This window comes from Electrophorus electricus, chromosome 3 (genome assembly GCF_013358815.1).
Source record: "Electrophorus electricus isolate fEleEle1 chromosome 3, fEleEle1.pri, whole genome shotgun sequence".
Classification (NCBI taxonomy): Eukaryota; Metazoa; Chordata; class Actinopteri; order Gymnotiformes; family Gymnotidae; genus Electrophorus; species Electrophorus electricus.
In genome coordinates this window covers 21,957,920-21,977,323 of record NC_049537.1, presented here as the reverse complement: position 1 = coordinate 21,977,323, position 19,404 = coordinate 21,957,920, and the positions used below count along the sequence as shown (strand labels likewise).

Below are 19,404 nucleotides of genomic sequence, written 5' to 3'. Positions count from 1 at the left end.
GTCCAAACAAAGCCTGTATATAGGTGGGCATAGTCAGGGGCTATAGTGGACACCACAGATGTGCCCTGAAGCTGCAGCGTTTGAGTAAAATATAGTAGTTTCTTCTCTAACGCCAATTCTACAAATTTTAAATAAAAATTTGTAATCTTGCACACACACACACACACACACACACACACACACACACACACACACACACACACACACACACAGAGAGAGAATGGTTTCAGTGTTTGTAACCAAACCTGTAACACTTGTTGCCCAAAGTGGACGCTACTATCACTGTAAATCTCAAAACTGTTTAACAGTGCCATCTGGTGGCCGAGTGGTACCAGAGCAAGCCTGCTCCGACAATGGTATCTGTGACATTGCTTTCAAATATGCATCTGGTAACTCTCTTGGGAAGTCTGAGAACACTTAAGGCCACTTTAGAGAAGTGTTGTGAGCAGTTGTGGGTCTCCACACTCAAGGGGCCTTTGGTCCTTAGGCCACCAAGCAAACAGTGTACATAATCAGGCCATGGAGGGGGTGGGACAGCAGTAGAAGTCCTGAGAGATACTGGAAGCTGATGAGCCTTGCCTGACTCACTATTTTTCCTGGCAGTGTGTTCCTTGTGGAGAGACAGACTCTGTCCCCAGACAGATACTGGACATTGTGATCTTGCTGTCTCAGTCACCCAAGGCGGGCCAGTAGCTAAGGACTACTTTATTGTAAGTGGATCAAGTTAGTATCAATGGCCTCTTAATGACAACTCTGACCCTGATAAATCCTAATGGCTGTTGTTTGCCAGGAAACATATAATGATATATATAGGATAGCTGTTACACACTCATTGGGGTTTGTTGTATTCTAACAATAATTTCAGACAAATGCTTCTTGTAAGGAAATGTAGTGATATAAAAAAAATAAAGATGCTAGGATATTATAGACCTAATTGTCTGAGCAGTTTTATTAAAGACATCTTAAGAGATTGTGAGGGATTTTCAGCTTCAGTTAATTACTTGTCATGTTCCTTGGGGTGGATTTCCTTGCCTGATCAGAATTTAGACACAAATACAAAAGAAGACAGACTTTATCTTCATGCTAAGTTACAGTGTTATTGTTGTGTGGAAACACTGATGGAGGTTTACCTTCGAAGCTTCTCCAACTGTTTGCCTGATAAACAGTGTTAAAACTCTACAACCTATGGGCAACACATTCATAGCTGCGCATCTTGCACCACATATTGACCTTTTTGACCTGTGAACATGCATTTTGGTAACTGAACATCCACCAATCATACACCATGATCACTTCCCAGATAACAATCACTCACTTATTAGTTTAGTACACACTCCTGTCACCTTTTTGTTCTCCACTATTTCATTTAGCAGCTCCCCATGCTATGCATTTTGCACTAGCCTGCCAGCAGTATACTTCTATATTGCGTCATTGGTCGTTTCTGGGGTTCAAGAAGCTCACGCTTGTTTTAACTTTAATGCCTTTTCCGTCTCCTTGTTTGCCTTTTCTTGTATTTGTTTTTATGTCATAATATTTGCTCTTTTTATCATTTCTTATTCTGGTCTCATTGCATGCTGTGGAACTGTGTATCCCCGTAACAACATCAGAACATCCTTTTGTCAAGTCCTTCATAACATTTTGTTGTGCACAATGTATTGTTATTTTATCTTTCAATGAGGACTGCTGTTCTATAAAAAGTGCCATGGAAAGAATTCACCTTAATTTTATATTCAGGATTGCCCCAGTGCGAAGTCCGTAAAATGCTAACTATGCACAATAAATACTATTTCTTGGGTCGCTCCCCCAACTTGCCTATGTGTTGAGAGTTGGTCTGTGTGAGGGCCTAGTTTATTTTACTAGATTATTTTTAATCTAATCAGTATATTATTAATGGACTACACCATCAGCCCCATAAGTAAATGAAGACTGTATTTACATCTTAAATACAAGGTTGCAATATTTTGTGAAAACTATAATGAGAACCCGAAGAACAGCCTCTAAAGTCAGCAAACCCATTTGATAATTTGTTGATTATCAATAACTACAATTACAAACAAAATATGCATTGGAAGTGCACAGTAACTATGGAATAAGGCTCTCAATTATAGTTATAGTGTATGGTAGTAGATGGATATGGATATTAACAGGATTGTAGCTTGTATTAGGGGTGATGTACGTTTAGCATGGGAAAAGAGGAAAGAACTCATATTATCATAAAAAAAAGCAAACAGCAAGGATAAGATGGAAAATCAACTACTTACTGATAATTTTAAGATTGTATGGAGTAAACGTCTGGTCCTCACATTTAATTTATACATGCTTCCTCTTGGCCAAATCTTACAAGAATTTGAGCTACCGTAAAACAGATTTGCAGACATCACATTTAGATTTACTTAGCCCTCTCCCCAAATAACTTTAGTCCCCTAAGCTCACCTTGTAAGTGCCTCAAGCACATCACTAACTGGATGGGCCAAACCTTTCTGCAACTGAATAAAGATAAAACAGATTATTAGATTTGGAAACAGCAATGACAGGTGCAGACTAGCTGCCTATTTGGACTCCAAAGGCCTAAAATTCAAAGAGCTAGCTCGAAACCGTGGCATATTAGTAGACTTTGATCTCAGTTTTAATAGTCACATTAAATCAGTTACTAAATCAGTATTTTATCGCCTCAAGAACATTAAAAATATCAGAGATCTTATGAAAAAGCCAGACATAGAGAAACCCAATCATGCTTTTATCTCTAGCAGAGTTGATTACTGTAATGGCCTCTTAACAGGATTCCCAAAAAAAGACTGCCAAACAGCTTCAGTTGATTCCAAATGCAGCTGCCAGAGATCTCACTAGGAGCAAAAGAAGGGAACACATTACCCTCAATCTTAAATCTTTACACCGGATACCAGGATATTTGTGTTGGAGACCTTCATTCAGGAGGGTGAAATGGGTACTCTGGTTGCTGTGCCAGACAACTGCTTTTTGGTCTAGTGGTCAAAGCACATGTTTGTTACCTGCAGGAATGGGGTTTGAGACCTGGGTGTGTTTGCTGCCCTTGGCTTTTGTCACAAATGGTGTCAGAAGTGAGATGGTACTGCGAGGCCATTGGGAGTAGACATATGGAGAAGGAACCCCTTGCTCCCCACCCCTTTGCTGTGAGGGGATGGTATAGAGCCCAGTGTGAACCACTCTTGAGGGGCATGGGTGCTTTTTAATTGCGATTGTATGCTTGGGGATGAGGATAACGGCAAACTATAGATTTGCAAATATGGTTAAAAAATCATACAGAAACCCCAAAATCAACAATCTAAGATATACCTGTAGTAGGATGAAAGTTTATTTAGGTTAATTTGAAGCTGCTATTTAGTTCAATTAATAGATTCAGTTTAAACCTCATGCTTCATGGTATTTGGAGAGCTGAGTAAGATCATGTAAAACAAAGATGTGGTCGTTTTGAAAAGCCCCGGTGTGTTTAATATCACTGTTCAAAAGAGAACAGGATAGGCAAAAGATGGGCCTGTTCTTATAGAGCATGAATGAGAACTGTAAGTGTCTTTTGGATGCATGCTCATGCCCTTGTTACACATAGAACCAATTGCATAGGTTGTTGCAATTGCTTGACAAATACAGAGCCCAAAGGGTATGTGCATTCTTTAGTGTCAGAACTTCAGAAGTAGCCACAGTCTTAACTGAGACCTCAGAAGACACCCGGAAGAATTTGCAGTACAGTTGTTGTTGTTGTTGTTGTTTGTTTTGTGAGGGCATAATAAAAAGAAATGGAGCTATATTATGAAAATCCTCTTTGTACTCACAAAAAGATCACAATATTTAATTCCTATCTCCTTCTTCTATTAATTTTCAAAATATGGTACACTTTTGGCAGACGTATGGTAATCAGCTCACTTCTAAAGCCATAAAAGTTTTTTGGGGGTCACCAGATGAATACCTTCAGCAAAAGTAAAATACAAGAACAATGATGTTTTAATTAAAGGGATTCATCAACCCATTTCATACTGATCAGTAGGGAAGGCCATATTTAAAAAAAAATTATTATTCTATTGTTACTGATCACAAATGATCCTCAAGTTTTGCTAGCTTTGGAAATTAACTTTCACACGACATTTCAATGTACTGAAAAACTCAGTCCTGCAGACCCAGTGGGCTGGTCCATCACATAGTGTAAAGAAGAACTCGGTTCAGAAGAGGTGCAGAGCTGAACTCTGGCCCAAGTGGACCTCTCCTCCCAAAGATGAACCCCGGCTCTAGTGGACCTCACATTACTGTCAGCTGTGTGCCATCTTTTACACATTTTGAGCAATAAAAGATTGTGCAAACAAACTGATGGCTGTCTGAATGATCATGACTCAGTGTACTTCTGCAGACTGAATTAGTGGTAGTGGTGTTTCTATTGGACTGATAGCAAGGGTTGAGCTTCACGGGTATTTTGTAGACTTCTCACAGTAAATCTTGATGATCTTTTCATTCTGATAGATATAAAATGGAATCAACTTAAGGAAAGGTTATGAAACCTTATGGAAGATGGCCATTCACTCTTTATTGATGGGTGGAGGGACCGTTGTGTATTTTACTGAGCACCTTAAGAACAAGGAAAAGCAATAAAACACTTCAGCAATCATTTTCCATATATCGTTTATCTTATCATGCATTTCTGAATGACTGGACCTTGCTACTATGATGTACATATAATTATCTGAGAAGCTTTACCGTAAAAGGGTGCATCCTGAGAGATTTGACAAACTTGATAAAACTGTAACTGTAACTCTTCTATTAGAATTTACTATAATGAGTATTATTTTCTGTACAAATATGTTATTTGAATACATTTTAACATAGATATAAGATCTACTGCAAGCTAACTGGTTGAAACCAGTTTAATAGTTTTGGTCTCTGTTGATGGAAAATGATGAAACTCATGCTTCCTCTTTTGATGTTTTACTGTAATTTTCCATTTTCTCTGACTATCTATGTTTTTTCATTGCTGTTTTTGCTGTTTTGTTAATGATATGCAAATGCTCTTTATGAACATGTTAATCTCCAAATAGTTTTGCTTTTTACACAGTATACTCTCATGAAAAGAGGAAATAAACTTCTTGGCATCTCTGATTCTGTGTCACTGGGTTAGAGGAAAACCAGGCCCAATGATCAATGGCACTATAGATAAGATTGTAGAGGAGTACACAACCACTCTAATAGACAAGTTGACATACAAGCAAATATTTCTGTTTCTCTCCCTCTCCCCACAGGGCAGGCCCCTTACTCTACCCCACGGATACTACCTTAGATACCGACGCCATACGGAAACTCATTGGTTGAAGAAGTCAGTTGTTAATCTGCTGCAAATAAAGGAAAAGGACTGCTCACTGTGGACTTGGTCATGCACTCCCATCAATGAAGGGAGCCCTGACAACTTCCCATCATTCAGGTTAACTCTGCATTGTTATACAAATCCTGAACAGGTTTTGTGTTTTGCAGAACTCTTCAAAATAATTAGGTTTGAAGTATGAACCCACTCTTTGTGATTGTTGTGCTGCTGTGGGCAGCTGCTTTAAATAAAATAAATACCCCTAAACCTGGTCGATAATGAATTGGCAGCTATATGTACAATAGTTATACAAAATCGTTTAGCCCTTGATCTCCTGTTAGCTAAAGCAGGAGGGGTGTGCAGGGTTATGAATACTCCATGCTGCTTTTACATACCTGATTACTCCCTCAACATCATAGACATTATTATGGACATGAAATGTGCCATTGAACTTGCAGTTCCTCAACTGTAGCTAACTCATGGTTCAGTTGTTGTGAGTCATTGTTGGGAAAGTGGGCCCACCGCCTGTTATTGGTCAATCTGCCTATTCTGGTTGAATTCTGCTGCAGGCTCATTTTCACTTACTTAAATCAAAGCCTACTTTCAAGAATGGTTCTTTTTTTTTTCCACCAAACACAACCATTCGTATGCTGCTAAGGTAGGGATCATTTATGAGCCTGTGCGGAGGGGAGTTCAGGTTGATTGTTCTTTTCTTTAGCTATGCATTTTTTGTTGTTTTACAATATTTAAATTTTATTACCATTTTATGATGCTTTCTTGAATTTTTTATGAATGAGTTTTTTTGTTCAGGTCATTAATAAGAATGTTGTGTTAAGTGACAGCCAAGGCCAGGCGAAGTCCCTGACTGTCTATGCTCGCAAAACAACATATCAACGTTTCCAATTTAACTAGATGTTCTCTTATGTATATCTTGTTTAGATAATAACATGTCAACATTTGATAGGGTTTTGCTCTACTTTACTTCTAGGATCTCTTCCACATACATTGTTGCTTAAATGTATATTTTTACTTATATGTATAAAATTTGTGTGTTTCATGCCAGCTTAGTTTCAGCCTGCCCTATGAAATAACTGCCCATGCATGAATAAATTCCACTTGTGCAAGAATCCCCTGCTACACAAAATGTTGGTAGGCTGGGACTTTTCCCCCATTCATTGGCAAAACTGGGGTTTTTTCATCTAGCCCTAGTGGAGAATTTTCCTCGTATGAATAGTTTTTGGAGAATAAAAGAGGGGGATTATTAAAAATTCCTACAAGGAGAATTCCTTTCTGTACAAATTTGACTTTTGAACAAATTTTTTAAACATAGATATAAGACCACTGCAAGCTAACAGGTCAAAACCATTTTGATTGTTCTGCTCTTTGCGGATGGAAAATGATGAAGCTCATGCTTTCTCTTTTGATCTTTTACTGTAATTTTTCATATTCTCAGACTACCCAAGCCTTTTCATTGCTGTTTTTGCCATTATAAGGTTTATTTATTCTCTAGCCCTTAAACATACTGTTTGCTTTAATGATATGCAAATTATCTTTATGAATATGTTAATCTCCAAGTAGTTGTGCTTTTTACACAATATATTCTCTGAAAAAAGGAAATAAACTGTGTGTGCTTCTCAGCATCTCTGACTTCATCTCTGACCTCCAGTGCCCTGAGGGAGAACAACCAGATTAAGGGGGTATGACAGGACAAGTAAGGCCAGACGCTCACGGATGTCGAGAGATAGATTTATTTTGTAGTAGTCAACTGGGTGAGGAGGAGTGTCGTCAGGAGAAACCTCATCCAAAGGACCTGGAACGACAGGCTTGAGAAGCGAGACATGGAATGTGCGGGCAGATTGAGTTGGTAAATTACTTCATTTATGCGTTTGTGTACTTTGAAGGCACTGATATACCAAGGAATCAGTTTACGACATGAACCCGGTTTATGGTAATCTCGCACAGAGAGCCATACCCGGTCACTCGGCTGATATGCAGGAGTATTTCCTCTATGCCTATCCGCTAGTTGCTTATATCGTTGGAGTGCGTGTCCAATCCGCTGGTGCGCCTCCTCCCATACCCTCTCGCTGCATTGCAGCCATTCATCTACCGCGGGGATATCGGTCGTGATCGAGGTCCACGGGGCCATCGGGGGCTGGTAACCTAGGAAACACTCAAAAGGTGTTATGCCGGTGGAGGTACTCACGAGCGAGTTTTGGGCTATTTCTGCCCAAGGAAGGAATGTGGACCAGTCCGAGGGAGTGTGTAAACAAAAACAGCACAATAACTTGCTTAGACCTTGATTGGTTCATTCACATTGGCCATTGGACTGAGGGTGATAACCGGATGTAAGGCTAATGGCAACTCCTATGTGTTCAAAGAAAGCTGATCACACGGGACGTGAATTGAGGTCCCCTGTCTGACAAGATGTCCTCTGGGATGCCAAAGATGCAGAACACCTGGTTGAACAGGACCTCTGCAGTCTGAACAGCTGTAGGCAATCCTGGAAATGCAAAGAAACGTACGGCCTGGGAGAACCGGTCTATTACTGTAAGTATGGTTGTATTGCCATTTGAGCAGGGTAGGTCAGTAATAAAATCCACGGCTATATGGGACCAGGGTCTTTTGGGAATGGGGAGTGGCATGAGTTTTCCTGCAGGTAGGGTCTTAGGGGTTTTACTTTGGCTGCATACCGAACAGGAAGACACATACCTGTGTCCATTGCTAGTGTTAGTTTCCCACCAATACCGGCTAGCTAGGAGCTGTCGAATGCGAGTCTCACCAGGATGTCCCATAGTGAGTGAAGAATGAGCCCAGGTTAACAGCCGAGCCCGACATGACACCGGTACATAACATCTCCCTGCAGGACAAGCTCTTGGGATGATGGTTCCTTGCGTGGCTTGTTCAATTTCTTCATCTATCTCCCAATGTATGGATGCCAAATGTACCCAGGTGGGAAGGATGTTTTCCTGGGCATTAGAGTCCTCCTCCATCTCCCCTAGGTGAATGCGGGACAGAGTATCCGTTTTAGTATTGCGGGACCCCGGACGATACATAATCCTGAAATGGAATCTAGAAAAGAACAATAACCAATGGGCTTGATGGGGGTTCAATCATTTGGCTGACCAGATACACTCTAAATTCGGGTGATCGGTGATCACTAAAAAAGGACGGTTGGCCCCCTCCAACCAGTGCCTCCTTTCTTCTAAAGCCAGTTTGATGGCTAACAGTTCACGTTTTCCTATTCCATAGTTACATTCAGGTAGGGACAGCTTACGGGAAAAATACGCCACAGGATGTAGTTTAGAATCCTTGTGCCTCTGAGATAGAACAGCCCCTACACCTATGTTTGAGGCGCCTACCTCCACCACAAAAGGAATAGACGGGTCAGCATGTTGAAGGAGAGGTAGTAAATGCTTCCTTCAGCTGTCTAAATGCTTGCTCTGCCTCTTGGCTCCAGTGGAGCTTGGTTGCTGCATCTTTAAATAGGGCTGTAAGAGGAGCTGCAATGCTACTGAAGTTCCTAATGAAGCGTCTGTAGAAATTTGCGAAGCTGAGGAAGCTCTGAAGCTTCTTGACTGTGGTGAGTGTGGGCCAAATGAGAATGGCCTCTATCTTACTGTTATCCATGGTGATACCGCCCTGACTGATTACATATCCCAAGAAGATCGTTGTAGTGAGATGGAACTCGCATTTCTCTCCTTTAACCTATAATCCATTGCCCAGGAGTTTCTTCAGAACAGAACGGAAGTGTCGTATGTGATATTTTAGATCCCGTGAGTATATGAAGATGTCATCGATGTATGCAATCACATAGTTTCCTGTGTACTCGTGTAAGGTGTCATTGATAAATGCTTCGAAGACAGATGGTGCTACACTGAGACCGTAAGGCATAACTGTATATTCATAGTGACCACTGGTGGTACTGAAGGCAGTCTTGCACTCTTCCCCTTTTTTGATACAAATCAGCTTGTATGCACTATGGGGGTCTAACTTGGTGAAGTATTTGGCTTCTCTAAGTTGTTTTAGGGCAGCAGGGACAAACGGTAATGGTTATGCATATTTTCTAGATATCTGGTTGAGGTTGCGATAATCAATGCATGGACGTAGACCTCCATCCTTCTTCCTTACAAAGACAAAGCCAGATCCCGGGGGGATGTGGAAAGTTGAATAAAGCCTTGACTTAGTGCTTCGCTGGCTTTCTCCTCCTTTTGGGATAGGGGATATATGTGGGCTTTAGGTACCACGGCTCCCTCCAGTAGAGCGATGGAACAATCATATGTTCAGTGAGGGTGCAACAAGGTAGCACTTTGTTTACTGAACACCATAGTGAAATTCTGGTACACTTGAGGAACAGTAGGTGTAGTAATGTGTAGTAAAGGTGTAGTAATCAGCCAGGCTTTCTACAGAGGTGGAACAAAGGTTCATTGTAGGTAACGTCAGACAGTCCTTCTGACACTGAATTGACCAATGAGTGCTCTCCCTTTGAGACCATGACATGTTTGGGTTGTGTTGTTCCAACCATGGAAGGCCAAGAATAATTGGGAAGGACGAGGCTTCTATTACCAGTAGCGAGATGAGTTCTGAATGAAGGGCTCTAGTGGTGAGTCTGACTGGTGTAGCGCAGAGAGTGATAGAACCAGGCCCTACTGAAAACCCATCTATAGTGACTAGACAAAGGGTCTTAGGTAAGGGCTCTACGAGGATGTCTAAATCTTCAACCAAGCTGGCGTGGATAAAATTTCCTTCTGCTCCGGAGTCAATCAGGGCTGTAAACAGAAAGGAGGGAGTGTGAGCCCTAACATAGACAGGTAACATAAAAGACTTCACTACCATTTTAGAATGGGTTTGATCCTTACCGTGGCATGGGGTTTGTTGTTCATGTCTCCTCTATGGGACAAGGAAGTAGACCTGTTGGGTCTAAGACGACACTCCCTGATAACGTGTCCTGAACACCCACAGTACAGGCATAGTCCCTCGTGGAAACGGCTTCTCCTTTCCTCCTCGGTCAGGCGTGACGAATCACATTGCATAGGCTCCGTTGCAGTCTCTTCTCTGGGATTTACTCTAGTTACAGGAGTGGTACAAGTTAAGCACGTACTGTTATATCTACGCGGTTTTCGTACCCGGTCAGCCCATCGAGGTTAAGCTCGTCACCCCGTGCTTCATTCCACCCACTACCAGCAACAATGGTACGGAATTCGCGGGTGTAGTCCGACACAGAACGGCTGCCTTGGCGGAGTTTTGTAAGAATTTCTCTGCATGCTGTTCCCTCATGTGGGTGATCAAAAACAGCTTTGAATTGAGCAATAAAATTTTCGTAAATAGCCACTTGTAAGTTCTCCCAGATGGCAGTAGCCTAATCTAATGCTTTGTTGGTTAGATGAGAGGTAAGGAATGCTATCTTAGCTTGGTTAGAACAAGGGGGAATGCTACTGAAATATAGTGTGCATTGTAATAAAAAACCCAAACACTTCTCTGGAGAGCCGTTGTATTTATCCGGCTTACTTACGGGGGCTGCGGTGGGAGTGCCGCCAGCATCGGACGCCTGAGGAGGGTCGGACTGGGGGAAAGTAGTCATAGCATGTAACTGGGATGTGGGTTCTCTAAGACATTGTCCGAGTTCCCACATTTGTGCCTGTTGATCTGGTTGTTGTTTGGCAATCGTGTCCATAGACTGCGTGAGACCCTTGAGCACCTGTTGGTGTTGGCCCAGTAGCTGTCCTTGACTGGTGATAGCTTCTTTCAATGCCTCTGAATCCGCCGTCTGCATGGTGGGGAAGTATTCTGTGACGGGACAAGTAAGGCCAGATGCTCGCGGATGTAGAGAGATAGATTTATTTTGTTCCAACTTCGTGATGGGTGAACAAGCCAGGGTCAAAACCAGGAAGCCAAGACAGGGGTAATCCAAATCATATAAGTAAACAGTCCGAGGTCAATAACCAAAGAACAATAACAAACCAGGCAAACTATACAAAAGGGGTGGGCAAAAATCAGTAGTCTGGAGAGCAAAAAACACTATCGAAACACAGGAAAGCAATCAAGGAAATAACGCTCGGTATGCACAGTCAAAACTAGTGGCAATACTTCGAAATGCTGGCGAGGTCTAAACAGGTAAATATACAGGTGGGAAGTACAAAACAGGTGCTGTCAATATTCTGGTGATGAGGATCTGAATGAATGTGTATGATTGGATGAGTCCTTGGCTTTGCGACGAACGGCATCTTGGGTGTTGTAGTGTGCTTCGGGCGATGTGACAGGGAGATTGATGGTGGGACCAAAGGGAGGACAGGTTAAGGAAAATTGGGAATTTGTCCTAATATCTTCATGTCAGTTTATCTACAGTATATCGACGGACGATTGAGCACAAGCACATTATCAGTTTTAACCCTATAGCATAATAAGTATAACTTGGGTGGTAGTTTTTTAGACTAGACAGCAATATGACCAGGGGCCAGATGGAGGTATGTGGTGTATATAATGAAGCAAATGCCACATGTTTGTCTTTACACTTTATATGTTTATACCTAAATGACTGCACCATGTCACAAATTATTACATATCTGTTACCCTGATATGGAGGTTTCCTGTGTCTTAGTTTCATAACTGGCATCCTTGTGCTCTTTAATTCTTACAAAGTTTGTTAGACCACATATTTTCTTAGAAGAACTGGAAATAATATAATCTACAGTATTTATAGGACCACACATTATTGAGTTTTAGATAATTGTAACACTTGAATCATTGGCATCTAATAACTGAAAGACCATAAGATATGACTCATTTTGCATGTTTACATACACAAAATTTTCTCAATCGTTGCAGTTTTGTCACTTCTAGTGTGCTCTCTTGTTTGCTTTTTGTATTGGTTACTACCATTCTTTTTTCTCTAGTAACTGAGTTTTAGATTACATTTAACATTTGTATCATTTGTACTCTTTGAGCGTCCCATGTCCAGAAATGTATACTGTGCTTCCAAATGCTCTGCCAAATCTTTATACATCAACATAAGCAATAACAATAATTACTGTGAAAAATGCATTATTAAAAAGCTAGACAAGCAAGACAAACCCATAAAGGCTTTAAACTGCATTTTTAGAAAGTTGGAAATAAATGTTTAGATTAGAAAATATGATGAAGTTTCCAAATGCCTGTACTCTGAAACTTCAACTTCACAAAGAACCCTTTAAGAACCCTTTATTTGAGAAGTAAATTCTCTGTGACATTCTTGATTCAACCGAATGGTTAACTGATCATTTGAATAAGGTGTGCTGAAACACAAAGAGCACTGGTTTACGCAGCACTGCATCCCTCCAGAGCTAGAGCACTACATTTGTGCTTCATTTTACCACAAACACCTTATCTGGGGCATTTTATAGCAGAGTGGAATGTGTTCTTCAACAGTCTCTGCACATGCCATTGATTGAGCCTGTCAGATGTTTTCTACTCTTATTAAGAAAAGCATATTGTCAGCTAAACATGGTAAATAAATGGGTGGATCATCTATGTTCATTTAATGCACTTCAGAAAGTGCATTGTTCATAGTATAAACTGTCCACAGTTTGCACTGCAGTCTTGTGGGCAAAGATAGGGCAAATGTTAATGTATGTTATTTCACCTTTGCCCTGTGTGTCACTGCAGAGCAACAAAGAGAAAGTTTCCAGAAATGCTGAAACCAGTTGTGAATAAACATTCATATTATACATATGATTTCAGCTGAATGGAGATACGCCAACAACGATTGGACTGTAGGGTTTGATTACACTGAACGGTTGTGTCATAAACATGCCCTGAAAAAGAGGCCACTTCACTGTATAGTTTTGGCAATGCTTCTGTTGTCATCATGTCCTTTCTGTGGATGACAGCACCTTTCTGTCGATGATTACTGAATTAAGATTGTCATTATAAAAAAGATCACTATCAGCTCTCAGACTGAAGCAAACTGCTGTTAAAAGATGAGGCTGTGTGATAAGGGCTTGACGTCTCCAGTGGAGCCTGTATTACGTTCATGTGTTGAACTTTGTCCTGTAGTATGAGTAGCTGCTTTATATGAAGCCATTGGAAATCTGACAGACTGGAGTAAAAAACCTACAGCGCTTCAGCTGGGCTCAGGATAAATGTAGCTTTCTTCTTTTCCTGCTACTTACAGGATTTTAAACCACTAAAATGATTAGCCGGAATACCAAAAATATCCTGGTGGTGTCTTTTGGATTTTTATCCTTATTCACTGCATATGGAGGGCTGCAGAGTCTACAGGTAATAAAGGTTATGTACTTTATAAATGTATATTATTGTATTCATGTAAAAGTGATAAAGGAGACACTATTATACAGTACAGTGAATAATGATTCAGTTATAATTGTGACTGTGACCACTGATATATGTGAATATGAATAGTCAGACAGAATTAGTCTTTACATATTTGAATGACTAACATTTTAACTAACAAACTATCAAAATCACAGATGAAACTTAAAAAACTATGTAAAACAGATGTGGATGGTAAGTGTTTCCTTCATGTGGAGAAGAGTGAGGTTATATAACATATACATTATATTACTTGAACTTATTGCATATGATGTGCCACAGAGCAGTCTAAATGCAGAGGAAGGAATGGGAGTCATATCACTGAGTGTCGTCTATGGAAGCATTATTCTATCCTCCATGTTCCTGCCTCCCATTATGATAAAAAATCTGGGCTGCAAATGGACTATCTTTATCTCAATGGCTTGTTACATATCTTATTCCTTTGGAAACCTCTTCCCTGGGTGGTGAGTCAAAAATATCTGTTCATGAAAATGACCAGGAATTATAGCATTTAAATAAGACTACCACATTTTAGAGCCTCTACTAATATTCTGAATGTTATTGGAAAATCCAAATACTTTCTCAGACTAAGAGCACTTATGCATGAGGTATACCTTTAATAATCACTGGTTGCAATTTCAGTCACATTGCATAAAATAAAAAGATGTTAGTTGTTTTTTTACCTCATAAACAATATCTATTAAATAGTAAAACCCAGTAGTAACCCTGCTAAAATGAACTTAGCATAGACCAGTGGGAACCTATGCTCTGCACATTTGTTTGTTTTCTCTATCCTAGTAGACCGGTCCTAGTAGACCGGTCTTAGTAGACCTGTCTGAGTAGACCTGTCCTAGTAGATCTATCCTAGTAGACCGGTCCTAGTAGACCTGTCTGAGTAGACCGGTCCTAGTAGACCTGTCCGAGTAGATCTGATGTGTTTGATTAGGGATTCATTTTCTTTTACATTTCTTACTAGACTTACATCAGTGGAGCTCACTGTTGGACATTACAGTATCACTGTAACAATGCCACTCTTGGACACAGTGAATCCTAATGGGATATATTGTATCTGCAGGGCAGCCTTGATTACTACATCTGTTCTTCTGGGTTTGGGAGGTTCACCACTTTGGTCTGCCAAATGCAGCTACCTCACCATCTGCGGAAACATACAGGCAGAGAAAGACAACAAGAAAGGCCAGGATATCATCAACCAGTACTTTGGCATCTTCTTTCTCATCTTGCAGTCCTCTGCCGTGTGGGGAAATCTTATGTCTTCTCTCATATTTCAACAGGACTCTAATATAGGTATATATGAAGTGGAACTGCCACATGGCATTGGCTCAGTCTCCCAGTTGAGATTCTGAGGCTTCTGTGTATTTGTTTCCGACCCAAGGTGATATTTCTGAGGAGACACTGCAGTACTGTGGAGCAGCACTCTGCAATGAGAACTTCACAACCGTGGGAAACTTCACCCGGCCTGAGCAGCACCTAGTCAACATACTGCTGGGGTGCTACATTGGTAGGCAGTTATAACTCCTGTTGTTCCTGCTTTTGTCTGTGAAACCATTAGAAACCCTTGAATTATTGATCAGTGTACCAGTCACAGTATTTTATAGTTGCACAAGCTGGCATAATAAATACATGTCTAAGCAACATGTCTAAGCAACAGGCTATTCTTAACATGCTAAACAAGATCTCTAAAAAGGGTACATTTTTAAAATAGCTGAACTAAGCAATACCTCTTTAGGTGTGGGGGTCCTGGCGATGGTGCTCATTGGAGTTTTTCTGGACAACATTGATGGAATCACGGCCCGCGACTTTCGAAGAAACAGAGGCAATCATTCCTTCTGCAGTACCTTTCTGGCCACTTTCAGGCTCTTGCAAGATAAGAGGTTGATAATGCTCATTCCATTGACCATGTACAGTGGATTTGAGCAAAGCTTCCTTTCTGGTGAATACACTAAGGTAAACAGTTCTGAGAATATATTTAATCACTGCACAGGGAACAAACTACTGAGGCCAAGATCCAATTAACAGTATGCAAATATGCACAGTTATCAGTTAGCCAAGCAAAGAACCCTAAATTGACTATAATATTGTAAACAACTGAAAGCCATTATATGTCAAAGGGCCAAAACAGGAAAAGGCTTTCTTACCAAAATTCCTTGAATCAACACTGTGCCCAGTCTTATGCTGATTTCACTCATATATTTAATTTGTATACTGGCTTTCTGACACCCAGTATCTCTATTTAAAATGAACTATAATGATGGGTGAAGGTGATGTAACGTGGCAATAGAGGCCTGTAAATGAATATCAAGATATGGAACTTTTTTGCACATGGATGGTCAGTTTATGTTGAAGTACAATGATGCAATTAAATGGCATTTAGCAGTTTCAGGGCTGAAGCTCCATGTTCATGAATGATGTCTCCATAATATTAGCCTGAATAATTTTACTTCTATCAAAAGTTCAACTGTGCATATTATTATAATATAGAAATACAAGGTGTTAAATTTTTTGCCAACTCTTTAATATGTATTATAAATGTCAGCTCAAAGTTTAAAAGGAATTACGACTACCCAAGTATGCAAATACAGGACTCGTTCAATAGTACCATTATTCAATGCATAGACAGCCACACTATCACCAGTCCATTTGTGTAAACCTAGAGAATAGCATATATTAAGAAAATGTGTACTGCTCATGATCATTTTCTTGTGTAGAATTATGTGACCTGTGCACTGGGAATCCATTATGTTGGTTTTGCGATGATCTGCTTTGGTGCTGTAAACGCGCTGAGCTCCTATGCCTTTGGGAGGCTGTCTCAGTACACAGGAAGAATTGCCCTCTTTTGCTTTGGTAAGATAATAGTCACCAACTCTCATACAGAGTTCATTCCCAATCTATCCCTAAGTGTGCTACATTAGGACTGGATTAAACTCCTGAAAGGTAATTCAACCTCTTACTTTTATAGCTGCCTTGATAAATCTGAGCTGTGCAATCGCCTTGCTGTTCTGGAAGCCCCATCCAGACCAACTGCCTGTCTTCTTCGTGTTTCCTGCTCTTTGGGGCATGGCAGATGCTGTGTGGCAGACACAAACTAACGGTGAGTGTCTGAACGATACATTAACTCTGTTTATTTTATGCAGAACAATAAGTAGCTGTTTTGGCAAGCACCCTAATGCATTACTTTTGTATATCCCATTCAGCACTGTATGGCATTCTCTTTCCCAAGCACAAGGAGGCAGCATTCGCTAACTATCGCATGTGGGAATCTTTTGGCTTCGTGATAGCGTTTGCATACAGCACATTCATCTGTCTATCCACAAAAATATACATTCTTATATCAGTTCTAGCACTGAGCATGTTAACTTACATTTGGGTTGAGTACAATGAGTACAAGAATCCTACTGTATCTGCAATACAAATATGTGACGACTTACAAGAGAAACACGTCAAAGGCACCCCTGCAAATGTGAAAATTATTTGCCAGACATTTATGTAAATATAGACATGTTGTTAACGACACTTGTATAATCTGTATAAATAGTCAAACCTACATGTCAACATATTCGTTCCTGGAGACCTGCTGAGTTAAATTTCAGTGTAATCCCTGCAGGCTGCTAGATCTGGAGGAACAGGTTTGTGCAAAAAATTTTTTATATTATATTATATTAAATTATATTATATTATATTATATTAAATTATATTATATATTATATTATATTATATTATATTAAATTAAATTAAATTATATTATATTATATTATATTATATTATATTAAATTATATTATATTATATTATATTATATTATATTATATTATATTAAATTAAATTATATTATATTATATTATATTATATTATATTATATTATATTAAATTATATTATATTATATTATATTATATTATATTAAAAAAATATTATTTTGATAGTATATTATGGTCATTTTATGAACATTAATGTTATTTTCCCCAGTACTAACCTACTTTTTATGTTGAGGGAAAAAAATAATTGATGCATTTAATTAATGTAATTGAAAGCATATGTCTAGCCTGTGTGCTTGCACAGCTGGAGAAGGACCTCTGTCCGAAACGTCCTGCTTCCCTGGAAACCTTGTGTACTCTACTTTTTTCTACCGCCATCATTACATGTAATTGTTTAGCAAACATTAAATTAAATGGTTGTAATTTGGTTGAAAAAGTTGTTTGAATAAAACGCTCACTCTTTACAGCCTGGTGAGGTGTCTGTTTACTGTGAGTTCATAAGTTTGTCCAGCGTTACCATCTTATTTGAATTATTGCCTTTGAATGTTGATTGGTAGGGCAGGACAAATTTCCCGGGGGGGGGGGGGGGGGGGGGTCTCGTGTAATCAGTGCTGTGGAGCACCTGTTCAGAAGCACGGTCACGATCTTGCTAACTTATTACTAGCAGATCAATAGACATCAAAAGCAAGGACAATGCTGTAGACCACGTTGTCTTAAAATATTAAAATAGGTAATCTGTCCAATTTAGCAATCGAGTTACAATAGCAGCATCAAATCTAACTTGTTCGAATGGTGCGCGTCTATTCATATATTAAGGGATACAATGACTTTATTCTTGTCTTTTTGCATTGCTTCCATATTTCCAGCTGAAGGCTCTAAGTTTTTCCTCATGGCTACAGGGCCATGCACTACTGAGTCCCTTGTGTTCCGGCTCCATGAGAGCACTCCTGAGGTGGTGTGGGAGGTGTTACTTGAGCGTAGTTGGGCAGTGTATGACCCACTGGAGTGGGATGAAGAGAACTGGAACCTCTACTGGCGCATGTCTGGCTTCCGTAAGAGGCTGAGCCATCTCCCCAAGACCACGTGTAGCTCAAGCATGGACTGGCTGGCACGCAGTCTGAGAAGGATGAGGGGTACGTATGGCGCCAGGCTGTATGGCTTCAGTCCCATGGCCTTTATCCTCCTGAATGACTACACCAGGTTTCTGGAGGAGTACACAAAGATTCTGGAGGAGTACACAAAGCTGGGAGCTGATGGAAAGTGAGGATACTGGATCTGTAAACCAGTGGATCTCTCTCAAGGGAGAGACAGCTTCATCTTTGATAACATCAAGAATTTGACTTATGACTCACCTGTAATTGTACAAAAATACATCAGCAACCCCCTTCTGATTTCAGGCAACAAATTTGATTTGAGGATCTATGTCAGTGTGAAGAGCTTCTGTCCACTGACAATCTACATGTATCAGGAGGGTTTAGTGTGTTTCATGACAGAGAAAATCTCTGGACAATCTGTTTTCTCACCTGACAAACACAAGCATCAACAAGTTTGGTCCATTCTACACTACAGACAAAGAGCAGGTGGGTCAAGGGTGTACGTGGACCATGAGCAAATTCTGCAGCTTTCTCCACAGTCAAGGTATCAATGAAATTCTGCTCTGGCAAAAAATCAACAACATAGTGACACTGACTTTGCTCACTATTACCCCTTTGATTCCTTCCTCCCCTAACTGCTTAGAATTGTTTGGCTTTGATATCCTCATTGATTCTCACTACAAGCCATGGCTTTTAGAGGTCAGTCATAGCCCTGCACTTTCTATGGACTGCCCTGCTCATATAATGGTCAAAAAGAGTTTGATAAATGACTTCATTGACCTGATGAATTACACAATGATACCCGTATAACTCAGGCACACGGTCTTTATTTCCCAAACCCCTACAGTACGTCTAATACCAAAGTCTGTGTGAAAGTAAATGGCAATGTCAGTTGAGGTTAAATTCCTATTGGCATTGTT

At 40.1% G+C, this 19,404-nt stretch overlaps 2 protein-coding genes across 6 annotated transcripts; both read left to right on the top strand.

Annotated features, from left to right (window-relative positions):
• Nucleotides 1-5,906: 5,906 nt before the first annotated feature.
• unc93a (unc-93 homolog A) lies at nt 5,907-17,269 on the top strand. Of its 5 annotated transcripts, none has more exons than XM_026999132.2 (11): nt 5,915-5,975; nt 6,984-7,181; nt 7,696-7,864; nt 13,464-13,570; nt 13,904-14,085; nt 14,697-14,926; nt 15,015-15,140; nt 15,369-15,586; nt 16,348-16,483; nt 16,599-16,730; nt 16,834-17,269. In XM_026999132.2, exons 4-11 carry the CDS (start codon nt 13,481-13,483, stop codon nt 17,127-17,129), a joined length of 1,410 nt encoding a protein of 469 aa, XP_026854933.2. In that variant the 5' UTR covers nt 5,915-5,975; nt 6,984-7,181; nt 7,696-7,864; nt 13,464-13,480; the 3' UTR covers nt 17,130-17,269. The 5 variants fall into 5 exon arrangements, with proteins under 5 accessions (XP_026854959.2, XP_026854933.2, XP_026854951.2 ...); XM_026999141.2 differs by having other exon boundaries at nt 5,921-5,975; nt 6,956-7,181; XM_026999150.2 differs by lacking the exon at nt 7,696-7,864.
• A 1,010-nt stretch (nt 17,270-18,279) lies between these two features.
• Nucleotides 18,280-19,294, top strand: LOC113569298 (probable tubulin polyglutamylase TTLL2). Its single transcript, XM_026997343.2, is given in 2 exon segments — nt 18,280-18,887; nt 18,889-19,294. Coding segments are annotated over 2 exon segments (1,014 nt in total).
• Nucleotides 19,295-19,404: the final 110 nt, after the last annotated feature.